The 23,414-nt window shown below is 35.7% G+C and overlaps 1 protein-coding gene across 1 annotated transcript in view; it reads left to right on the top strand.

Annotated features, from left to right (window-relative positions):
* Window positions 1–23,414, top strand: part of LOC128224020 (sushi domain-containing protein 2-like) — a 60,769-nt gene that overhangs the window by 21,426 nt on the left and 15,929 nt on the right. The window contains exons 3-6 of the mRNA XM_052933615.1: window positions 6,267–6,593; window positions 6,940–7,086; window positions 19,094–19,253; window positions 22,623–22,865. Coding sequence (XP_052789575.1) covers window positions 6,267–6,593; window positions 6,940–7,086; window positions 19,094–19,253; window positions 22,623–22,865 — 877 coding nt within the window. The remainder of the gene's footprint in view (window positions 1–6,266; window positions 6,594–6,939; window positions 7,087–19,093; window positions 19,254–22,622; window positions 22,866–23,414) is intronic.

The raw sequence follows: 23,414 nt of genomic DNA on the forward strand, positions 1-23,414 counted from the left end.
GGATCAAATCCAATATGTTTTGAACCGCAAGCGGACACCGGTACCACTTAGATATACTAGTAGTCCATATAAACAGCTGCTTCAGAGTCTTTGACCATTCTCGTTTTGAAAGTCCAAAGGTTAAAGAAATTCCCTTAACGCGCATTATTGTGGCCACACTTAGATAGAAAGTGCAATTTTGCATTTTATTACCAAAGCACTGAAACTGTTTATAATTGAAACAATTATCTAAGCTTATAACCTTATAAGCAAGCATCGACCAGTCTAATTGCAGAGAGGATAAAAAACAACGTTTCGCAAATCGTTAAAGCCTTAAGAGATCTCAAACTTCAGACAGTTCACTTCCTGCTGAAAATCAGTGGTTCAACATTGTGGCTGAACTCTGCCGCGCCTTTATCATATCAGCATGGGAAAGTATCAAGTTATTCAACCGCAGATTATTATAAACTTGCATTGATTCTGCATATGCTTGTCCTTTGTTCAGACCATTTAATTATGATGGTGCTTTGAAGTAAGTGTCATTTCCAGTGGGTGTACTTAAGAAAAGAACTGAAGCTCTTTAAATACAAACGAAAACAATAGCTAGCGAAACATACGTAATAAAACGTGCATTCACTTAAATATCTTAGAATTCAAATTAGAACATTTATTGAACTTTGGGTTAATGTAGAACTTGTTGCTGTCATTGGTGTCGATGACGTCATGGCTCATCTTGAAAACAAGTTCCAATGTCTGCTATATGAATACGACTACAATCAGGGCCATTTCAAGAGAACATCGAACTTTTCTTATTCTCTAGTAAAACATTAGTTAAGAGGGGCGTGCATGGTTCCAAAACGACGCTCTTGGCATTTTGTTGAATAGTTTCGCATGATGGAGAGCTTGTCTAATAGTCAGTACGATGAGACGTGTGTATGCATTGACGGTGGTATCCACGCTCCGCATCTCGTATTTGCATTCCCTAGTCGAAAAAGTGTTCAGATGAGCGTGCAGTAGTCATGAACGACGTGCTTGGAATTTTGTTTAATAGTTTCTCACAAAGAACATCTTATTTAACAGTCAACAGTGTAAGCCACAGCGTTCGTCATATCTCCAGGGCGGGGTCCAGGTATAGACAGACGAGGAACCTCTCAATAGACCGTTAACACTAGAAAAAACAGATCCAGAACAGCAGTTTTATTATACGTATCTTTAAGACGATTTATTTATTTCTGTATGTGTTTTACAAATTTGTTTGACGTATGACTTCCTAGTGTTTCATTGGTATCAGGGGCGGTTCAAAGATTCGGCGTAAGAGGGCGCATCTTCAGGGCACAACTTTGGACTTGCGCCCCCTTCCCCCGAAATGAATTATACATAATTTAGGTATGAGGGCTTAGGGTCGTCCCTTAAAAAAGTATTGGCTATAATAAGTCTGAAATGGTGCATACTTGTGTATTTTATATATTTTTTCTGCGATATTGAAAAAAACACGAGGTTTTTCACTTGGAGTCTTTTTGGGGAGCGCTTATGCCCCCTTAATTCCGCATCTGAAAGGTTTCTTTCTCTATAATTTACAGTAAGTCACAGAAGCTGCATATTCATTAAAGTAATGGATAGTAATACGAAAAACTGTTTATTTACACAAAACTAAATTTCGGCCCTGAATATATTCTCGTACAATTACATACATTGGGACATTTTATTACTTATGTAACAATAAAGTGCTTAGAGCAAAGAACAACTAAATCGTTTTCTCATTTGACATGAATACTTCTTTCAGATGAAATTATAACAGTATAAAATGCAGTGATATACGATGCACTCTCTTTATACCAGGACGTTGACCTATGGAAAGCGACCTGATTAATGTATGCCATCGTTATTACAAACCGAAGATCGAGTTAGGATTACCTTACACAATGAACTAGGCGCGGTCCTACAACTTTTAAGTGCGCCCGGTATAACATTAATAAGCTATTTGTAGCTACCTAGTTTTTATCACCAATAGATGCAAGGTTCCCACCCAAGCTATTAATTAATACCTCCTGTTAAATCATATGTTTAATCCATTAAACAATTTATTGTGATAAAGAGAAGCAGTGTGCGAGCGAATTTTTGGTTTACTCACTTCTTTAGACGTTGTTTTTATGAGCACATTTCTGCATTTAATGGAAGACGACTTTTATGTACGTTGAAATGTTAGGCAAACAATAGTTCCAACTGTCAAGGTCATTGGTTGAAGATGATTTACTTAACGATACGTGGTCGTCTCTTCAGATCTAAGGATTGGATAATACTAATGTCTCTACGATTTTCACGAACGTTGAAAGTAAACAGAATGACACTGTTCATTTATTGGGTAGAAACCAGTACTGGACTGGTATTTAATATTTGTCTTAATTGTATCTATGAACGATGTAGCTAATCGGATTACTTGTTTTTAATAACTGACCAATGAATATGAATACCACCCCTGGGATCCATTTTGATTCCCTACTGGCGAATCGAACTCACAACCTTAAGGGCAAGGGCACACACTTCCGGCTTTTTAGGCTTTGTTGGGCCCACAAGCGTCATATATTTGTTTACATATTGATCCCATTTGAAAATTAATTAAATGTCTTATTAACTAACGTAATAGTTTTGTTACATAGAGTGTGCGCAGTGTGCACAATCTCTTCGATAAACTGTAAACAGTAATGCATTCGTCGGAGGAATGTGAACTCGACTCAATTCATTAGTAATTATACATTCATTTTTCTAGTATAAGTATTAGGACTAACGTTATAGGCATATATATATATATATATATAACAATTATAATGTCAAGCATCGGTTCCGGACATGAACCTTTATAGCCAGCTATTTCAAACGTTCACAGAATGGCTTTATCTTCGCGTATTCACGCCGACGCCCTCTTTTATAGTTTTTGCAGGGAAAGAAGCTTGTAGTTCTTTGTAACTTAGGCAGAATTATATTTTATGTATGTTGAAGCATATTTTTGCATCCCCTTTTCCCACATTTTATGATAGTTGTATGCTCTTGCAAGCATTTCTCAATTACAGTGTTCACGACGGTCTATATTTTAAATGCAATTCTACCGTTAGGTTATTCAACCATCATTAAAGCTGCACTTTCACAGATTGAACGTTTTGACAACTTTTTTATTTTTTGTCTTGGAACGAGGAAATTTATGAGAAAGTGCATGGAACTACTGGTATAAGACTGCTGACAAAAAAGCAGATCGCAGATTTTAATATTTAAGTTCAAAAATTGATGTTATATGCATTTTTCTTAAACCGATAGCAACACTTTTAGCCATAAAACATTAACTTTCGAACGTAAATATGAAAAAAAATATCTGATCTTTTGTTAGCAGTTTAATATTACTAGTTTGCAAAAATTTGATCATTCCAAGACAAAAATAAAAAAAGTTGACAAAACGGTAAATCTGTGAGAGTGCAGCTTTAAATGAAAACAAAAAAGTTTACATTTGAAACCTTAAGACAGGTAACAAAAGCAATATCATACGCCACAAACTAAAGCGACGTTTGTTCTAAAGTGCATACTATAAAGTTCCGTCTTCATATGCAATATGCACGTAAAAAGTCTCTTTAAGTCGGTGACCTGAAACAAACTTGGCTCGGCCTCACGTTAATAGTAAAACATTATCGCCGAGTTGCTGGTGTCTGGCCAAATAAAAACTTTGTCTGATAATAAGTGATGATATTTTTAGAAACTATTAATGATTTGTATAGCTATATTAAACTTTTTTATACTCTTTGTAAGAGAGTTGCAACCTTAGCGGAAAAATGTGTATTTCTGCTCATCTATTTATTTCCATGACGATGTTGTCTTTGCGTACATAATTGTGTTTTGGGCGTAGCTTTAGATCAGCGGTATCAGCATATTCACGCTAAATACCGTAGGTTACTTTGATTTAGCGAGGACATTTTTTGCGAGATTATTTTAAGAGGTCATTGGTATTGAAGACGCCACGATGTAACTGTCGTTTAGATAAATTACAACAATTTTCACATTAATATCCCCATCGTATAAATGATCGATTTTTCGTATCCTTAGTTCTTGATTATTATGAGAAACATGTTGAAACAAAATGTTTGATTCTATGTTTGTTAAGATTTAAAAGTTCATTTTTTCATTTCCAAAAACACGCCTTGTATTCAATTGAAATTCGTGATCGTACGACTGATTGTCCTACGCTCTTTGCTTAAAAGTGCCAATATACCACACGTAAGTTATTGAACGTTGTCCTTGACAACATGATACACATTACTTTCACCTAAACCACGAACTTGTTTAGCATCTAGATGATGATTGTAAATGAATTCGTGGAACAATGTTAGAAACTGCAACTAAATCGGACCAGAGCGGTCGAGTGGTATAGGTGTGCGCTTTTCATCCAAGATGTTGATGGTTCGATCTCCACCAGGGGTACTTTCTCATGGCCTATCAATGAGGACTAGAGCACTGGTTCCCACTCAGGAAATGGACTCGAGATAAATTTATATCAGCGTTCAGCTGCCCTTATAATCGCGATTAAATGTATAAACTAAACTGTGTCTTAAACCTGCAATATGTTTTAAATATATTTTGTTCATGGTTTGATATGTTCCCATGTGTGCATTCTTAAGATATGATGTTTACATCTGCTTTATTCTAAATGTTGCAAAAAAACAAAAACAGTTACGTTTCTACCGCATTAAATAATGACACCAACTAATTAGTTTATTAAACAAATGTAATATCACGGTTTCACAAAGATATTCTCGTTAACTTAATTCGACCATTAACCCAACCTTTAGGCTGATATTAATTGGGGTGTTAAATAATTAGATCTTTGGTTTGACCTCATTTATAATAACGCAAAAAGTCAACAAACTAACTAGAGAAATATGTGAATGAATAGTTACGCAGTAAAACCGTATCCGCCAAATCAGTAAAGGCGTATACTGAATCTGTCATACCAACATTTGTTTTCGTTAAGAAATCATGTTCCGGAGATTTTGAGGTTGACTTATGGAGAGATGGTTGTACGATTTATGGCAGTAAATCTTTAGGGCTGAATTAGTTTGGCTCTATACATCATCTTTGTATAAAATGGTTTATGGTATATTAAATATAATTTACATTATTATGTTTATTTGCCCGCAAAAAGTTTGCCTGTGTTTCCTCGTATGATGTTCGGAAATGGTAAAAAATGTTTTTAAGGTCAGTTGGTTTTAATATTTATGCAAATAATGTCACTTTAGGAGTATTAATTCTTTTGAAGTCCCGACTAAATTGTCATATATTTATTATTGTCCTTATAGACGAGATATAAATAACATGATTGTTAAAAAGGTATATAAAGAGCTGACCTTTGGTGTAAGTAAGACATTCATTTCACCGTGTGTTCATAGGGAGCAATATGCTCACGAGCGGCGCAACGAGTGTGGACGAGTGAAATACGTTTGATATTACACCGACATTTAAAAAATGTTCTGTGTCTTTTATTCTAAAGATTATGATAAAATGTCAATCTAATTGGCTTAAATTGCAAAGTGCGTCGTGATATAATTTCAGTGACGTAATTTCAATCATAATCACCCTGACATAGTGAACGCTAGATTACTTTTGTTAAACCAATCGGAATTCAAAACATATAAAAGCAGTATAAATATAAGCAAGAGTGAACCCCCCCCCCCCATGTTTTTCACCGAATAGCATTAGGTAAACAATAGCTGCAAAACAATATTATTTGAAAGCGCATGGACCTCCAACGCCCCCCGCCTCCCTCTGAAAAAAATGTTCAAGTGATTATTTTTTTCAAAGCGATCAGGGCTGGTATTCCTTATTGGTCTTAATTGGATCTAAGAACATGACATATAAACTGTCCTTTAACCTTTAACTTCTTCAGAATGAGACAAACACTTTGCTGAACTATTGTCGGATATATTAAAGAATCCCTTTTTTTTTGGTCCTCGAAGGAAGGTCGATTTATTACGCTAGTTTTAGTGTCGTCGGCGGTGGCTCTTGCTTCGTCTGCTCCGTCGTTCTAAAATTCATTCCTTTTTTCTTTACTCAAAACCCGTATTCTCATAAGGCTGAGACTAGTACGCATGTTGTCAGTGACAATAGACACATACATGCAGAAAGACTCATAACTCATGCCTAAATAAGTCTTGAATTATTATGTCCCTTTTCTTCTAAAAAAACGAGAACACAGCGCCATCGTTCTGACATTTGTCCTTGTCTTATTTCTATTTGTTGTCTATTTTCAGGCGAACAACAACGGCATTATCTCCTTCAAAGACAAACTGACCTCGTACAAACCTCATAATTTCAACAGCGCCATATTCCAAAACGAGGTACCCTTAGTGGCCCCGTATTGGGCAGATGTGGATATCGAAAACGTTAAGGGTTTAAATGAAACCATTGTGTACCGATTGGTCGACAACGAACGCTCAGATTCTGCCATATTAAATCGTGCTTCTCGTGATGTGAGAAAATATTTTAAGGGTGACGGTGATTTTTCAGCGAAAATTGTGTTAATAGTAACTTGGTATCAAGTTGGATTTTACGGCGCTACGTTGACGGGGAAAAGTAAGGTAGGTGTTATTTATAGATGTCTCAGCCAAGGTGACTTATTAGCTGTTGAGTGACGTCATAATTTTGGATTTTCATTTTTCAGCGTACGTCTTAAAAAAAACAACAAAAAAACATCAACGCTATTGTTTAAAGTGTATGTGTAACTGAAACGCATGAACAATCAATTAAATCTTTAAAATAATAAATCAATTAATGATTCAGGTTTATTAATTAGTTTCTCACAGCGTAACATTTGTTTGTATTACCTTTGATGTAAAATTATGAACATATGTCCTCGGTGCAGGTGTATATAATGATCTTTTCAAATATTTGATGTCTAAATATCTGTTATAATCACCTGTATAGCGAAACACGTTCCAAACGGTGCTAATAACGGACGGGCAGCATTCGTACGCCATATTCAACTACAACAATATCACGTGGACAACTGGTTCGAACAGTGGTGGGGACGAAACGACTGGTTTGAGCGGTTCAGGAGGCGAACCGGCCGTGGTAAGTTGCCGGAGCAATATGACAGTTTTAATTATTTAGTTCAAGTCCGGATTGGTCGTGTTGGTTTGAAGTGCGGCACATCTAATTGACAAGCAAAACATTATAAAAAGCCGTTATAGCTGTTTTGGTTGAAAAGTGACCAGACTGACAATGACCGTTATAACTAGATTTCTTGTGGGATTTTTTTCGTAGTTGTTTTTTTTTTCGAAAATAAAAGGATTTTAAATTAATGCTGCTGTAACTTATCAGGTAGATGTGTATTCACCGACGTTCAGTTCGAAAAAAAACATGCGCGAAAGCTCCAAATTTCTCCCACCTCAGATAAGTAGATCCAATAATTTAACCATGCTAGATATACTTATCTTGCCCACGGGCGAAGATAAAATGCCCGTATGGAACTCCTTTTTTAATGGTCACAACATTGTAATTACTTCCCTTGTTGAAGACTGTCGTCAGTAGCATCAAGGAAATCTTGTCTTATGGTAATATTTAGAACGCTAATTAATTATTTCTCGCTTCAAATGTCACCATAAAACAGTTTTCAAGCACCATTCAAGAAATAATGCTTCATTCTCCTTAGAACTATTTAAAAAGACCGATTTGACTATTAACATATACTTGATCATTGCGCGCATATCCATGACAACCACGTGCTATCGCATATCCATACGCAATTATCTTCACAAAGCACAAAAGAGTTCCAGCAAAAAATTACTTTTACTTAATTTTGTTTAACTGAGGTGGGAGAAAAAGCATCTACCATAGCCGCTCGTGTAAGATAGGTTCGTCCCGACCCTCGCGCAGGGTGTTTTGTGGAAACTCGGTAAGCCTCGTTTCCGCAAAACACCCTACGCTCGGGTCGGAATGAACCTATCTTACACTCTCGGCCATGGAAGATACTTATATGCCATACTTTCTACAGCATGAATTGCAGAATTACATCTCCTAAGATCTAAAATTCATTTTAGTTATCAATTGAAAGCGAATCGTTGCAAATAATTGTAATCATTTTGAGTGTTTATTTGACGAAGTGTTTGTTGATTATTTGTAAATAAACTGGCGCCACAATATATGGGCGTTCCATATTCAGTACTTGTTAATTGAAGATGTTTTAAGAAAAATAGTTTACATTCATATAAACTGTTTTATATGCAATTATAGTGCATTCGCTTTCTTCGACATCAAACATTTCTTTTTAAAATGTGTTAAATATAAAATCATAGGTATTAGGCGGCTATTGAAACTTCTTTTTGTGCATAATAATAAATCACATTCCAACAAACAGAGGTTTGATCAGTGTAATCGGAAATAACGACGTGACATTAGACAATTATTCCATCATCATCATCCTATGTGGTTTCTATTGAAAACGCCAGTATGTTGATTATGATTTAATAGGTAGAACTATTTTAAGACGTTGTAGTTCAGTGATGTTTTTTGGTGCAATTTACTGCATTCTAGAGGCTGTGTCCCCTTGCGATTTTTTTTTTTCAATTATTCCAAAAAAAAAATAAAAAAATCCCAATTATCAATTTTTTTTGCAGAATACGTTAACGTCAATACAAAAACGATTTTTTTGAAAAATAAACAAAATCTTAACATGACTTACTCTTTTCAACGAATAATGTATGCATAAAGAAAGTTAAAACATGTCTATTTGCCATTGTACAAGCTATTAGATATTTTGGCCTGTTTTTGTGTTCTTCAAAAAACCAGCTTATGTTCCCAATTTGCAAGGCACAGGCGGTGAAAATAATTCCAAAAAATCAGAACAGTTTTATAAACTTTTCATGCACTGATATTACCGTAAAGTAGACTTTTATGTTAGTTCGTATCACGACATTATCTGTAGCATCGCGGTATTAGTGCGCATGGAAGCGTTCTGAACTAACGTGAAATTGACGTCGATAAACTTGTATAACTAGATGACTGATAGTTGAATTGTTTGTTCTTGTTTCGTTTCACGTTCACTAACTCTTTGCGCTGAGTTAATTCTATCAACTCATTCGATTTATCAAAGTTATGCTCCAACATAAGGTTTTAAATGTGGTTGAAAAACCTCGTTAATGTTACGTGAACTTAACTTCAAACAGGCAGTTCAACCTTGAAATATATAATTGCTGAAAAACAAAGAAACACATACAATGAGGATAAACAGCTACGCGTACTAATATATCCATGGTAACATATTTTTTTCCGGCTCCGTTTTTTGGACGCATTATGACATGTTTAATGTAAGGGCGTTCCTAACTGAATTTGTTTTCAATGGATAGAGAGCGGAGTTTTCTGTCAGTTAAGAATTCGTAAGCAGATATGTTTTACACATCGTTCTCGTTCTATTCATGAAAACTGAAGTCGAACAAGATAACGACACACCCAGTCCTGGTCCTTGAACAATTTGCACGATTCGCTGACGCTGGAAATTGTTTCACATTAGAATGTATTAAAATGCTAATGCATTTAAAACGAAAATTGGTTATTATGACTGCGGGACATGATAAACTTAGTGATACATAAAAATAAGGTGTTGTAAAAGGTTACGCTTTAAAAGGTCAGTTGCATGCAGGCGTGCATGTATTTTTGGCCTAAGAAATGAAATTTGGTTCGGGTTACCCGACCCTACCTACGAAATAGGCGCCGACCCTACCGTTTTTATAGTAAGTTGGTAAAAAGGAAAAGAAAAAGTGTGTGTATTAATATGTAGGTTAAAATTGCGTGTGTTTTAAAATGTAGGTAAACACGTTTAAAGCTTTATACAGAATATTACTTTAACACCATTCTCAAATTATGACAATTTCGTTCTTATATAAAGATAATAAAAAAGCCTACCTACCCTACCTGTTTTTTAAAGGATGTGAAACTATTTCTTTGGACTTTTTAAAATTTGGATGGTAATGTAATGTATCTTATTTATGATGTTACGCTGCAAAAGTGTGCTGCAAATCTAGTTAAAAAAGATAATTCACGTTTCGAATTGTTCGAGACCAAGAAACATAGATACCGTAAAACTTTACCACTTCCATTAAAAACGTTTAAAGGCTATATCATATTTCCCCTAAATCGGTTCATGATTTCACTTGATCTCTGGACTCAACTTTTTCTTTAATAAGGCGAAACTGTTCCTAAATATATCGATGCCTTCTCGTTATCAATAATATTTTATGTTTTTAAATAGAAAAGGGTTCGAAAAATAAGTTCCTATACACTTATCAAATTTGCAGTTTGATGTTTATGTTCCTACTTTCTGACACGTATAAGTGCATATGGACGGTAAACCACAGTATTTTAATAACCGACTTTAAAATTCAAATCAACTGAGTCGGAAAAGGGCGTTATCCACTTTGACATAACGATGCGTGCAAAAGCGCAATAAAATTAAATGAATAAAAAAATTGGCCAATGATCAAATTACCAGGCACGGGTTGTTTGAATACCAGATGGGGCGACTTCTTTTGTAATTAAATGCAGGGAAAAGTGCAATTTACAGTGTCCAATGTTACAAAATACAAGATCATTTGCGCAAAACTGTCGCTGAAATAAAAATTAAGGTCATGACTTGTATTTGTTTAAAGCATTTATTTGCACCTTCAGTCAGTTTTGACAGGGTTGGGTTACATTTTACTGGGATGTAGGCCTATCGTGTTATGCATAATAATTTAGAAGGAATACCTTAAATTCTACTTTCACTGTGCATAGCGTTGTTCAGTTCTGAGCGCATACGTCCATTTACTTAGTTATTGGTTTAGTAAATAATAATAAAAAAATGTTTTTTAAAAAGATAAAAGAGAGTGGCTAAGTGCTCTTTTCTGCTTCTTTTTCAAACATGAGGCGCTGAAAACGCCAACAGTAAGTACACTTACGGCACCGAGAACAACGGCCTGATAAGTACCACCACCACCACCAGCATCACCACCAGCATCACCACCACCACCACCACCACCATCACTACCACCACCACCACCACCACCACCAGCATCATCACCACCACCATAATCACCATCATCACCACCACCAACAACAACAACAACAGCAACAACAAAATGATGCGGCAATAGCGACAACACAAATTTGTGGCAGCAAAGTAGTTGCCGATTGTTTTCCCTCTGTGCACTTTGCTCAACATCATTACACAACTGACACTCCAGCAGGGGCAGACACGCATTGGGTAGTCCAGTGCCCAGGGGATCCAGTGGCGTCGTAAAAGAGACGTCCTCCCCTTCTTCCTCCGAAGAATCAGTGTAATAAATAGTAACTCTTGGCCATGATCTAGGAAGGGAAGGATTTCAAACTTCTTGGAAACATGTTAGGATATCAGGTCAAGGGGTGTATTTGTTAAATTTTAAATCTGTTTAAAAAGGCGTATACTTTTGATCCAGTACTTAAAGTTTTTAATATGGTTTCGTTTGCAACCCATTGATAATAAAAAGCGTCGATATTTCACTTCAAGTACTTTATACTAAAAAATCCAGATGTTAGCTTTGAAGTGCTCTTACTTGATTCATAGCAACCAGGATAAATCAATTCAACCCTCGACATCACGACAAAAATAACCCGAACCCTCGAAAATTTATGTTTTCCGCAATCTTTTATTCAGACAATTAAGGTGTTATTTATTAGCCTTGTATAAAGATGTAAATATTGAGCGCAGTAGTATCTTACAGTACATTTTCGAGCCGATTATAAAGGGCTGTTCCATCAAGAATTCTAGGGGTGATTTTGAACCATTGTAGCATTTTTACATTTATTTTTTTAAATTTTTGTCTTGGACCGAGCCGATTTTTGCGAAAATGCATGGAAACCAGTGATATAAGACTGCTGCCAAAAACTCAGGTCGCAGGTTTTCATATCAATAATCAAAAATTTATGTTTTATGAGTTTTTCTTTAAGCGTTAGTATAGATTTTAGCCATAAATCAATAACTTTCGAACGTAAATGTGAAAAACTGTGATCTGATCTTTTGTCAGCAGTCTTATATCACTGATTTTCAGATAAATACGCTCATTTCAAGAAAAAAAAATGAAATAAAAAGTTGTCAAAACAGAATATCTGTGATAGCGCAAATTTAATGGTATAAATGATCGGTCCGTCGTCAAATATCTTGGGTTCCTTCTGATGTGTGCTTATTTGATTCAAAAGTTATAATACTATAGGTCTTTCCCTCAATACGGGAAGTTTCTTTTTCGCATATTGTTATCTTGGTCTTTAAGGGACTTGCTCATGTTCTTGTAAAATGTACTTTGTTTGTATGACGAAATTATGTGTGGCAAATCATTAGGAGTGCTATAACTCAGGTACTCACGGATAGAACCCTTCAACAAATGTTTATATATACTCAAATATTGCCTTTGAAGTCTACGATTTTGTGTAGCGAAAGATACGCGATTCAACAAAAGGCTTAAAAGTTATCCTTGTGATTGCGTGTGAGTCCTTGTGGGCGTGAGGTTTTGTTGTCAGTTTTCTAATTTTTCATTGTCTGTACCGATGTAGATTCGCTTTCTACTAAAACAAGAATATTTTTATTTGTATTCTTTAAGCGATTCTTTCTGCCATTTCGGTATCAAAGAGTAAACACGTTTTAATATACGTGTTTTCAGATGCATTTCCGGGTAAAAATTAATGCCAAAACATGAGCAAGTTCTTTTTAAGTACCCAGAAATGATGAAAGTGCCAAATATCATGCATTATGTTACTTTTGAATTTGGAATATAAAACAAACATACGCGGAGTCGATAGTATTGTAATTATTTGAAATTACTTTAAATGCCAAAATTATTCATCACTGCGTGTGTGCGAGATTGCAAAAAAAAAACCTATTTGTTGGCAGCCGAGGGCTTTGCCCAGTGTAAATATTTGATTTTGGGCGAAAATGTTTAATTTGGAAAAGAAAACAGTTGTATCAGAAAATTGAATTGCACCGAATGTTATGCACCATGTGCCAATAATGATATCGTAACATTTTGCTGAGTAGATTATTTTACTTGTATTACAGTGGTAATTCGAAAGTCCATTTCATTTTCAGAGTAATGTTTTTTTTTCAGTTGTTCATGGTTGGTGAGAAGTAACCTTTGCTTTTTGCTAGTTAAATAGTATGGAAGCGTATATCTTATAATATAGTTTTGACTTCATAATGCACTTTTCTCAGCATATTTTATGTCAATTTTACTATGACATCACATGTTAAAGCAATTTCGGCATTTTTGATTTTTACCATTTTGCCCATTTTTCTTCTTCTGTTTTTTTGTAAGTAATCATCAATGAACATAAAAAACCCTGACTGTTATTGAAAGTTCACTTAACTTTTCGTTATGACTCGGCAACAAGTTGATAACAATTTATACGCACATCAATTTTATTTAAAACAATAAATAAATACAATTATAGCACAAACAGATATGTTATGCTCTATTTTATTCAATTAAGTTTTAACAAAAGAACTTAAACCATCGAAGTTACGCCCTTGTGTAGTGGCCGTTTATTTGTAAATGTAACAAAGCCGTTTTGTTTAATATTCCCGTGGAAGCATTTGTGCACTTTAAAGTCGGCTACACCCTCTTTTGTCTTTTGTTATGTTATTTTAATGCAATAAGTGTTGTATTCACATTACTTCCTTTTTTTGCATGACAAAATCATTGAATGGATGCCCTTGTAAAGAAAGCATTACGATGACTGTAACAAGTCCAAGCATATTTCGAGAGAAAAAATCGAGGCATTGTCAAAGCCTTCGTGTCGATGTCGAAGTGTTGTCAGAGTCTTGGTGTCGATATCGTCGTTTTCGAGGTATTGTCACGCCTTTGGTGTCGTTGTCATCATTGGCGTCGTTGTCGAGGTGTTGTCAGACCCTTGGTATCATTGTCGTCGTTGTCGAGGTGTTGTCAGTACCTTGGTGGCGTTGTCATCGATGTCGTCGTTTTCGAGGTGTTGTCAGTACCTTGGTGTCGTTGTCATCGTTGCCGTCGTTGTCGAGGTGTTGTCAGAGGCTTGGTGTCGTTGTCGTCGTTGTCGAGGTGTTGTCAGAGGCTTGGTGTCATTGTCATCGTTGTCGTCGTTGTTGAGGTGTTGTCAGAGGCTTGGTGTCGTTGTCATCGTTGTCATCGGCTTCGTTGTTGTTCAAAACCTTTTACCTTGACCTTAACTCAAAACCCGTTCAAGGTATTCAAATGAAACTTGGTACGCATGTTACCGGAGACAATCCGCACTTGAATAACGAGACGCAGAACTCTTGACTTTAATAGTTTACGAGGTATGCCCTCTGTGCTCCTTTTCAAAAAAACAACAACAGAAATACTTAAAAAATAGGAGTACTAGTATATTATAATATTTTAATTTTAGGATCTATGTACGTAATCACCCAGGACCTCTGATCGTATTGCATTGATCGTTCGATTATCGTTCGCTTGTGTGTATATATCATGTCTTTTATTGCCAGTAATAAAAACCAATCCAATTGGTACAATTTATTCTAGGCCAGTTTGTTATGTTGTAAAGCGGTGGCATTACTTAGATAACATGTGACCGTAATCGACATCTTAAGTGTCAAATTAGATGTACTATCTAATTAATAGGGTAACGCCTTTAAGACGCCGCCATAAATCTCATTTATATTAGTCATGATTTGGCCGAGGTCCGTAGTAATGTAAGTAAAGAGGGTTTTTTCTCTTAAATTTGAGTATTTAAAACTGCTGTCCAATATGTCTGAAAGAGATGCTGCATTTGTTGAAATAAAAAATACAGGGGGAAAATAGATTGGACTTAAGGCCAAATTATGTTACCAATGTTTTGCCAGGCTTGTATTTCTGTGAGAAGTTCGTTTGCCGTGTTTTTTCTTACCTCGACGTTATCTGCAATATTTCATGAGCACCGCTAGAGAAACTCAGTTACTCTGTTGCTTTAATCTATCTGGGCCAAACTTCTCATGGATTTAAAACGGTTTTATCTTGATAAAAAACACCTTATTATTTAGTAATATTAAATATACAATTATATAGTAATATTAAATATACAATTATATAGTATCAAGTCAAAATAGTTTATGATCAATAGAGTAGTATAAGTAGATAATTAATAGTTTTACCAAATTTAAAAAAACAACAACATTTTGACACAATTAGGCCCCTTCCGCCGCCCCTACCCCAACCTTTTTCCCCAACCCCATTTGAAAAAATCTCTTAACTCCGATATAAGATCAAGATGACACATCAATGAAAAAGTCAGGGCGTTTTCAACTACCGCAGTTGCCTTTAATGGTTTTTATATTTGTGTTTTTATACGACCCGGTGCGTTCTTTGATTAGCTTTCGAACAATATGTCGGTGTTTCACGCCCCTGAATTTTATATTGCCGTTTATGCATATATAAACACCATCTTGACGGATTGTATTAATAACTTCATAATAAAAATATTATATGTCAGTGTAAAAGATATTAATTAAATGTTTTTGTTGTATTAGCATGTTACAACTCTATGTGAATTTGAGACGTGGATTTCTCTACAATTAATGCGGATGTGAATTGTCGCCTCATTATTATGTAAACATACTGCAGAACAAATCAATCCATATCCGGGATGAATATATTACGTAATGGTTATAAATGCCACCATGATGTACATGTTTTTTTCTGATTTGTACCATTAATATAGAAATTGCGAAACAACACGTGTACTTGTACGTGTGGCTATGTATTGTTACGTTTGGCTATGTACGTGTACGTGTAGTTGTGTAATTGTACGTGTAGTTGTGTACTTGTACGTGTAGCTGTGTACTTGTACGTGTAGCTCTGTACTTGTACGTGTAGCTGTGTACTTGTACGTGTAGTTGTGTACTTGTACGTGTAGCTGTGTACTTGTATGTGTGGCTATGTACTTAAACGTATAGATGTGTACTTGTACGCGTAGCTGTGTACTTGTACGTGTAGCTATGTACTTGTACGTGTAGCTGTGTACTTGTACGTGTAGCTATGTACTTGTACGTGTAGCTGTGTACTTGTACGTGTAGTTGTGTACTTGTACGCGCAGCTGTGTACTTGTACGTGTAGCTGTGTACTTGTACGTGTAGCTGTGTACTTGTACGTGTAGTTGTGTACTTGTACGCGTAGCTGTGTACTTGTACGTGTAGCTGTGTACTTGTACGCGTAGCTGTGTACTTGTACGTGTAGCTATGTACTTGTACGTGTAGCTGTGTACTTGTACGTGTAGCTATGTACTTGTACGCGTAGCTGTGTACTTGTACGTGTAGCTATGTACTTGTACGCGTAGCTGTGTACTTGTACGTGTAGTTGTGTACTTGTACGTGTAGTTGTGTACTTGTACGTGTAGCTGTGTACTTGTACGTGTAGCTCTGTACTTTTACGTGTAGTTGTGTACTTGTATGTGTGGCTATGTACTTGTACGTGTAGCTGTGTACTTGTACGCGTAGCTGTGTACTTGAACGTGTGGCTATGTAGTTGTACGTATAGATGTGTACTTGTACGTGTAGCTGTGTACTTGTACGTGTAGCTGTGTATATGTACGTGTGGCTATTTAGTTGTACGTATAGATGTGTACTTTACGCGTAGCTGTGTACTTGAACGTGTAGTTCCGGACTTGTACGTGTAGTTGTGTATATGTACGTGTAGCTCTGTACCTGTACTTGTACGTGTAGCTGTGTATATGTACGTGTAGCTGTGTATATGTACGTGTGGCTATTTAGTTGTACGTATAGATGTGTACTTTACGCGTAGCTGTGTACTTGAACGTGTAGTTCCGGACATGTACGTGTAGTTGTGTATATGTACGTGTAGCTCTGTACTTGTACATGTAGCTCTATATATGTACGTGTGGCTATGTATTTGTACGTATAGATGTGTACTTGTACGTGTGGCTATGTACTTGTACGTGTAGCTGTGTATATGTACGTGTACATGTAGCTGTGTATATGTACGGTCGGTTATGTACTTGTACGTGTAGCTGTGTATATGTACGTGTACATGTAGCTGTGTATATGTACGGTCGGTTATGTACTTGTACATGTAGCTGTGTATATGTACGGTCGGTTATGTACGTGTACATGTAGCTGTGTATATGTACGTGTACATGTAGCTGTGTATATGTACGTGTACATGTAGCTGTGTATATGTACGTGTACATGTAGCTGTGTATATGTACGGTCGGTTATTTACTTGTACATGTAGCTGTGTATATGTACGGTCGGTTATGTACGTGTACATGTAGCTGTGTATATGTACGGTCGGTTATGTACTTGTACATGTAGCTGTGTATATGTACGTGTGGCTATGTACTAGTATGTGTAGCTGTGTATATGTACGTGTAGTTTTTTAATTGTACGCGTAACAGTACGTCTAGCTGTGTATACGTACGTATGGCTATGTACTTGTACGTGTGTGTAAAAATTGCAGTTGAATTTTAAATGTGAACTTGTAGGCTTGCTGATACTCCCATGAATTACTTCTATCTTTTTTTGAAAAGGATGCAACCCTAAACAAACCATATTTTTTGCCCTATAATATGTCATTCTGAATTTGTATTATTTACAAACACATACTTTAATGACGTAGTGCACAAAAAGAAGTCCACAAGCACACGCGCCAAACACGAACCAAGAAGTGCTTCGCTACCTCTTTAACATGTTGGATGTTCGTAACTACGGAATTCTGTGTGCGTTTACCACGTGATGAATTACGTCATATATGCTACATCGGAAGGCAACATTTTGCTTAAACTAAAGACTTAAAACAAAGATAACTTTTCTTTTACTACATCATTTTAAATGAAACAAAGGGCAGTCTATGCCGCTTAAAGAGCCACGCATTCGTTTTACTTCCGGAGTTTGATAAGGTGATTAGTTTCACCACACACTTCGACGAACCGGTTTCCAAAATACTGTTTTGGCCGTCAGACGGACGTTTTGTGAAAAGGTCTGTCGAAGTGTTTTAAGAAACTTAACTCTCAATCAAACTCTGGTAAAAGACCGAATGTGGGCTCCGTAAGCGGCGTAGACTGCACTATGTTTCATTTAAAATTGTGAAGAAATACTGACGTTACCTTTGTTTAGAGTCTTCGTACGAAGCAAAATGTTGCCCTCTGACTTAGTAATTATGACGCAATTCATCACGTGGGATACACACACTGGAATTACACATTGAGACCACCGTATCAATTAGGATCAACACCAGGAGTATGAAATAGTACCGAAAACTGAGCATACCTGAGCGCAGGCCTTTTTCTACTTTGACCTTGAAATATTTTTTCCTAAAATACATCTAATTTGTGTTAGCTATGTAATCGCATGCATAACTGATGAACTACTTTTATTGGCAAACAAATAGTTCCATAAAACATAGTTATATCTGAATACCGTATAAGAACATGCAAATGCTTCAAAAAACCGAAGAACACATTTCGAAAACTGCACCAAAGCATATGTGTTAGTTATGATAAATAATACGAAGTAAATAGGAAAGATCACGTGTCTTCTCATAGCCTAAGAAAAAGCATGAACATTCGTCAAATTTAAGGTTTCCACAAAACACGTGTATTGGTGTTTGCACCGAAAAAAATAGCTCCGCGCAGTTGTATGGATACAATTTATTTATATACCGGTATTACCGGAGAAAGTAGTTTCGTGAATGGACACATGCGCTACCTGACGAATTGTCTCTGTAAAACATAGCTCTGTGTAATAACTCATTTGAAGACCTTAAGGAAATAATGTCGAGTAGGATACATTTAACAAAACAGGAACAGTCAATTTCGCAGAAATAGTTCCGATCTCCAGAAATAGTTCCGCGCAAGGACACACACTCGTGACCCAGTTTTACTCGAGCACGGGTCGTATTGTGTAACATGTATATATAGAGTAAACCCATACATATTTCTATTATACTTTCGTTAGGTGAAATAAATTCCTAAATGTAACAATAATTATACATTATGTGATATATATGAATTCACGTAACATTGTGCAATAGCCCTAACATGACGTCATATTTGATATTTCTACTTCCTTTTACAGGTTGGTTTCCACTCGGGCGGGGACAGATACTACATTATCCCCCAATCCGGGACGCCGGCCGTCCTCAACATATCCACCACCACCAACGTGGACGCCCCTGGCCTCTACGTGTTCCGAATAGATGGACCGGACGTCAATAATATCAGCTGTTGGCCTTCCGGTAAGAGCGCTTTTTGCGTTGCTCCGTTCTTTAGTTAACTTACTCGCAATAACCAGTATCTTATAGAATAACAATGCCAATGCACACATGTATTGAACTTGTCCTCAATGACTGTTTCATTCGGATGAAATTGATAAAGGTAGTTAATCGAGAAAACGCCTGGTATTACAGCTGTGTTTTTTAGATTCGCTCCATTACAATTTGTGTATTGTTTACTAAAACATATCGAGAAATAGAGCTCGGTTTACAACATTTTATGCATTAAACAATTAATTAACGATGCATTTTTAATAGGTAAACAGTTAATTGTGAATCATGGTTAAATATAAACCTGTTTTAACTTAATACACGATTGTAAAAAAGAACCAGGCCTAATGTTAATGTGTATTTTATAAATGATAAGGATCATATTTGACAATATATTCCATTTGAAAGTGTTTCTCCATAAGTAGAGCGATATACTATACTTTCGCGAGTAAATAATATTCATTGATTAATGATATTACTATGTAGGCTAATGATGACGTTTTGTAAAGGAATTCAGGGCCGGTATCCATAAACCATCTTAAGTCATTTCCTAACGTAAGTTTTATTTTTAATTCCTTATTTAAGGATGTCGCTTATCATATGATATAATAATAATTTAAAAATATTCGAAATACTTTATCTTCATTGATTTTATCAAAAATACATACTTTTATCATAAAATTTGAGTTTTTTTTTAAAGTTTAGGAAAATGACTTAAGTTAGGAAATGACTTAAAAAGTATTATGAATAACGCCCCAGAATATCAATTATATGAGGTAAGCTGTATTTGCGGTATCTTTACGACAGACAAAATTATAAAAAAAATGAGACATAAATATTTCGCTTAGTGTATTTTTTTCCGACAGACAAAATAATAAAATATGAGACATAAATATTTTGCACAGTGTAATCGTTTACTTAACATTTAATTTTCTTTGAAACATTACTGTCATTCCAAGATATATATTCTTTGTATACGCTTTCCTTCAGGATATTTATAAATCCTACAACACCTATTTTTGTTTGCTTGGTAAATCAAGATAAACCTTTTCCCCCTGTCTGAATTTCTTTCGTACGTAATTCGGCTCTGGAAAAACGTGAAGTTCAATGTCTCCATCAGAAATATTTTTCTTAGTATACAAAATGCAGATAATTTCTTGAGAAAACAGCGTGTGTCTTCAATTTGGAGCTAAATACATTTTTTTTTCTCAAAACACCTTTTCTTTTTGATCGTATACCAATGAGTGTCACTATGGTTGTTTTTCTTTACACATTTTTGTTTAAAAGTTTGTTTGTTGTTGCGAGTCTATTTTAGAAGAAATGCGATGGTTGCTAAGCACTTAATTATTGTACGTGTACTTGATCAAGTCGCGGTTGTGTTTAAAGGTCGTTTGCGATATATTTATTTTAACTTGTAGGCTAATTAATACTCGCGTAAATCACGTTCCTCGTGCTTCCGTACAAGTGATTTAGATCTGTACAATGTACACATATCTTGACGACGTAATACACAAAAGTAGTCCATATGTACATGTATCCGTACACGTCATGTTAGTAATCTCTGTAATAAAATTGATATTTTACATCAAATGCTAAAATCTTGGTTACGTCCTTGATGTCTCAAAACTACATTTGGCCTTAACTCTTAATGCCTTCGATGTATTAATATGTAACTTGGCATACGCCTTTAAAATGATTGTACATATCGGTGCAACAAGTTACATAACTCTGGTTAAGAATACTTTTGGAGATTTCTCCCTCCGTAGGTTGAGGGAAAAATAAAATAGCGTTTACAACCATTCGCCATTAGTTTTCACGTTGTGTAAAAACACATGGGATTAGTTATAAATATACCTGGAAGTACGTTAACAGTCTATAGATAGCGCTCTAGGTATTTTCAAATCTTTACAAAGCTTTAAAACTGGATTTTAAGTGCTCCATTGAAATAATCGTAACAGACTATCTCCGAGGTTGTGTAATCACTCGGGTTATCTTATGTTTTAGGGAAATCATAAGTTTTTCTTTCCATACGCCCATGTTAACAGGTGGAATATTCACAAGATGAACCGAGTTACCAAACTGTTAAATGCAAAAAACAAGTTCTATGTTTTAATAGCTAAGCCATTTGAATTCTCGCAAAAAAACATCTACTGGAATGATGAATAGGTTATATCGTGTTGTCAATTATAATAAATGAATGATCAACGCCCATAAAGTGAAGGCTCTTCCGGAAAATCTTTTATTCTTATCTGTGTGTGTGGTAAGACAATAAGAAAAACTTTAAAGTTCGTGCAAAAAGACGTAATTTTATTGACTGAATGATCGATCTTTCGAAACAAATTACATTCGAAACTCGTTATGTCGAACCCTGTTATCTCGATGTACCGTTTATGTCGAATATTTTGGGTAGGTAAGACATGTTTTGTATTTCGGGTATATCGAAATCTCGCTATCTCGAAATATTTCACGACGTCCCAACGACTTAAACATAGTCTATACTGTATTCTACATGCAAAGGCATGCGCATCTCTCTATATGTATTCAACATATAATAATGCAAAGTCAGGCTGAGTAATAAATTCTAAATAAAATCAAACTGCTTTAATATATTATATATTATACAGTGGCATAAAATTGTGGTTTAAATGTGAGATTTAAATGTGAGAAATTGGTGTTTTTTTGTTGTTTTACGGTGAAAATCGAGTACAAAAAATCCATGTGTGAACGAAATCATGGGTCCACATCATAGATTCAATGATTATTGCTGTCAGAAATATACAGACAGAACAAAACACAGATGTAAAATCTAATTTTTAATTTGGCTTAAAAAATGGCTGCAAAGGTGAATTTTAAGTAAAACAAATATATTATAAACTCATATGAAATGGCCGCCAAAAATCCTCCATACAAGCATATGAAAGAACAAATATAATTCAGCAATAAATAGTGTTATGTAAATACCGAAATAAAGCAAGAAAATCATATCAAACATTATCAACACTGCTCATAATAAAAACCAGGGAGGATGAAATTCAAAATTCCGCTTCGGATGTAAACAAACTGTTGAACTTAAGTGCGAAAGAACGAGGGGCGGACAATTTAATCTTAAGTCAAGCTTACAAGATTGCACTCCCTTCATAATTATCAAATTTTCTCAAAATTTGTAAATCTACTAAAATGGAAAATGTCATAAATTTGTATTTCAACAGTGAACACTAGCCTGTGTGTTTCCTTGTCACTCATATTTGAGATTTATTCTTGCCACACAACTACAATTTATACTATGAAAAAATGCAAACATAAATGATTCATAATTGTTCTTATTTCACCGTTCTATTTCAGCTGATCTAGTTATATCCCCAACGACGGTGTCAATGCTAGGGGGTGAGGCGATCACACTACGGGGCCCCTGTTTCACAGCGGGTCAGGTTATTGAAGCCTCTATCCCGTCCCTGGGGGTGACATTCCCGTGTGAGGTGGAGTTGGACGCAAGCGTGGCCATCTGCGTCATGCCGAGCTTGTTCAGAACAGGGGAGCTCACTCTTGTATTGAACGATACCGACTCGTCTGTCATTTTCAACAGTGGTAAGCTACGCCTTTTCACTTTTGTATGTTTTTAAACCATTTCTACAACTTTGTTTTCAAATCTTATAGTGTATTAAGTGTTATTTACTGATATAAAGCGAACCCCGTTGGCTTGATGTCAGATTGAGCGACCAAATTCTTCGAGCCTCACGAATATCGAGCCAAGCGGGAATGCTTACAAAAAGTAAAACAAAATCGGCTTAACATCAAGTTCGAGCCCAGGATGAAGTCGAGCCAAGCGATATCGCGCCAATGGGTTTTACCTGTACATTCACATGTATTATCAAAGCAAAGAACTATGACTTTTAAGATGATTTTACTTGGCGACTAAGATCATTATTGAACAGAACCTGTGCCTCATTTGAACACGTATCGTAAGGTTAAGGCTTAAAGTTTCCATGCAAACTCTCGTTTTTGGCGTAACCGAGTTTCACTAAAAAATATCGTAATGGCATTTATCGCATATATTCCGCCCGTAACTTTACCAGTGTTCCTGGGCGTTCTTAGTTTAAACTTATTTTTCAAACGATTGTTATTTTAATGTTGCGC

This window comes from Mya arenaria, chromosome 17 (assembly GCF_026914265.1).
Source record: "Mya arenaria isolate MELC-2E11 chromosome 17, ASM2691426v1".
Taxonomy (NCBI): Eukaryota; Metazoa; Mollusca; class Bivalvia; order Myida; family Myidae; genus Mya; species Mya arenaria.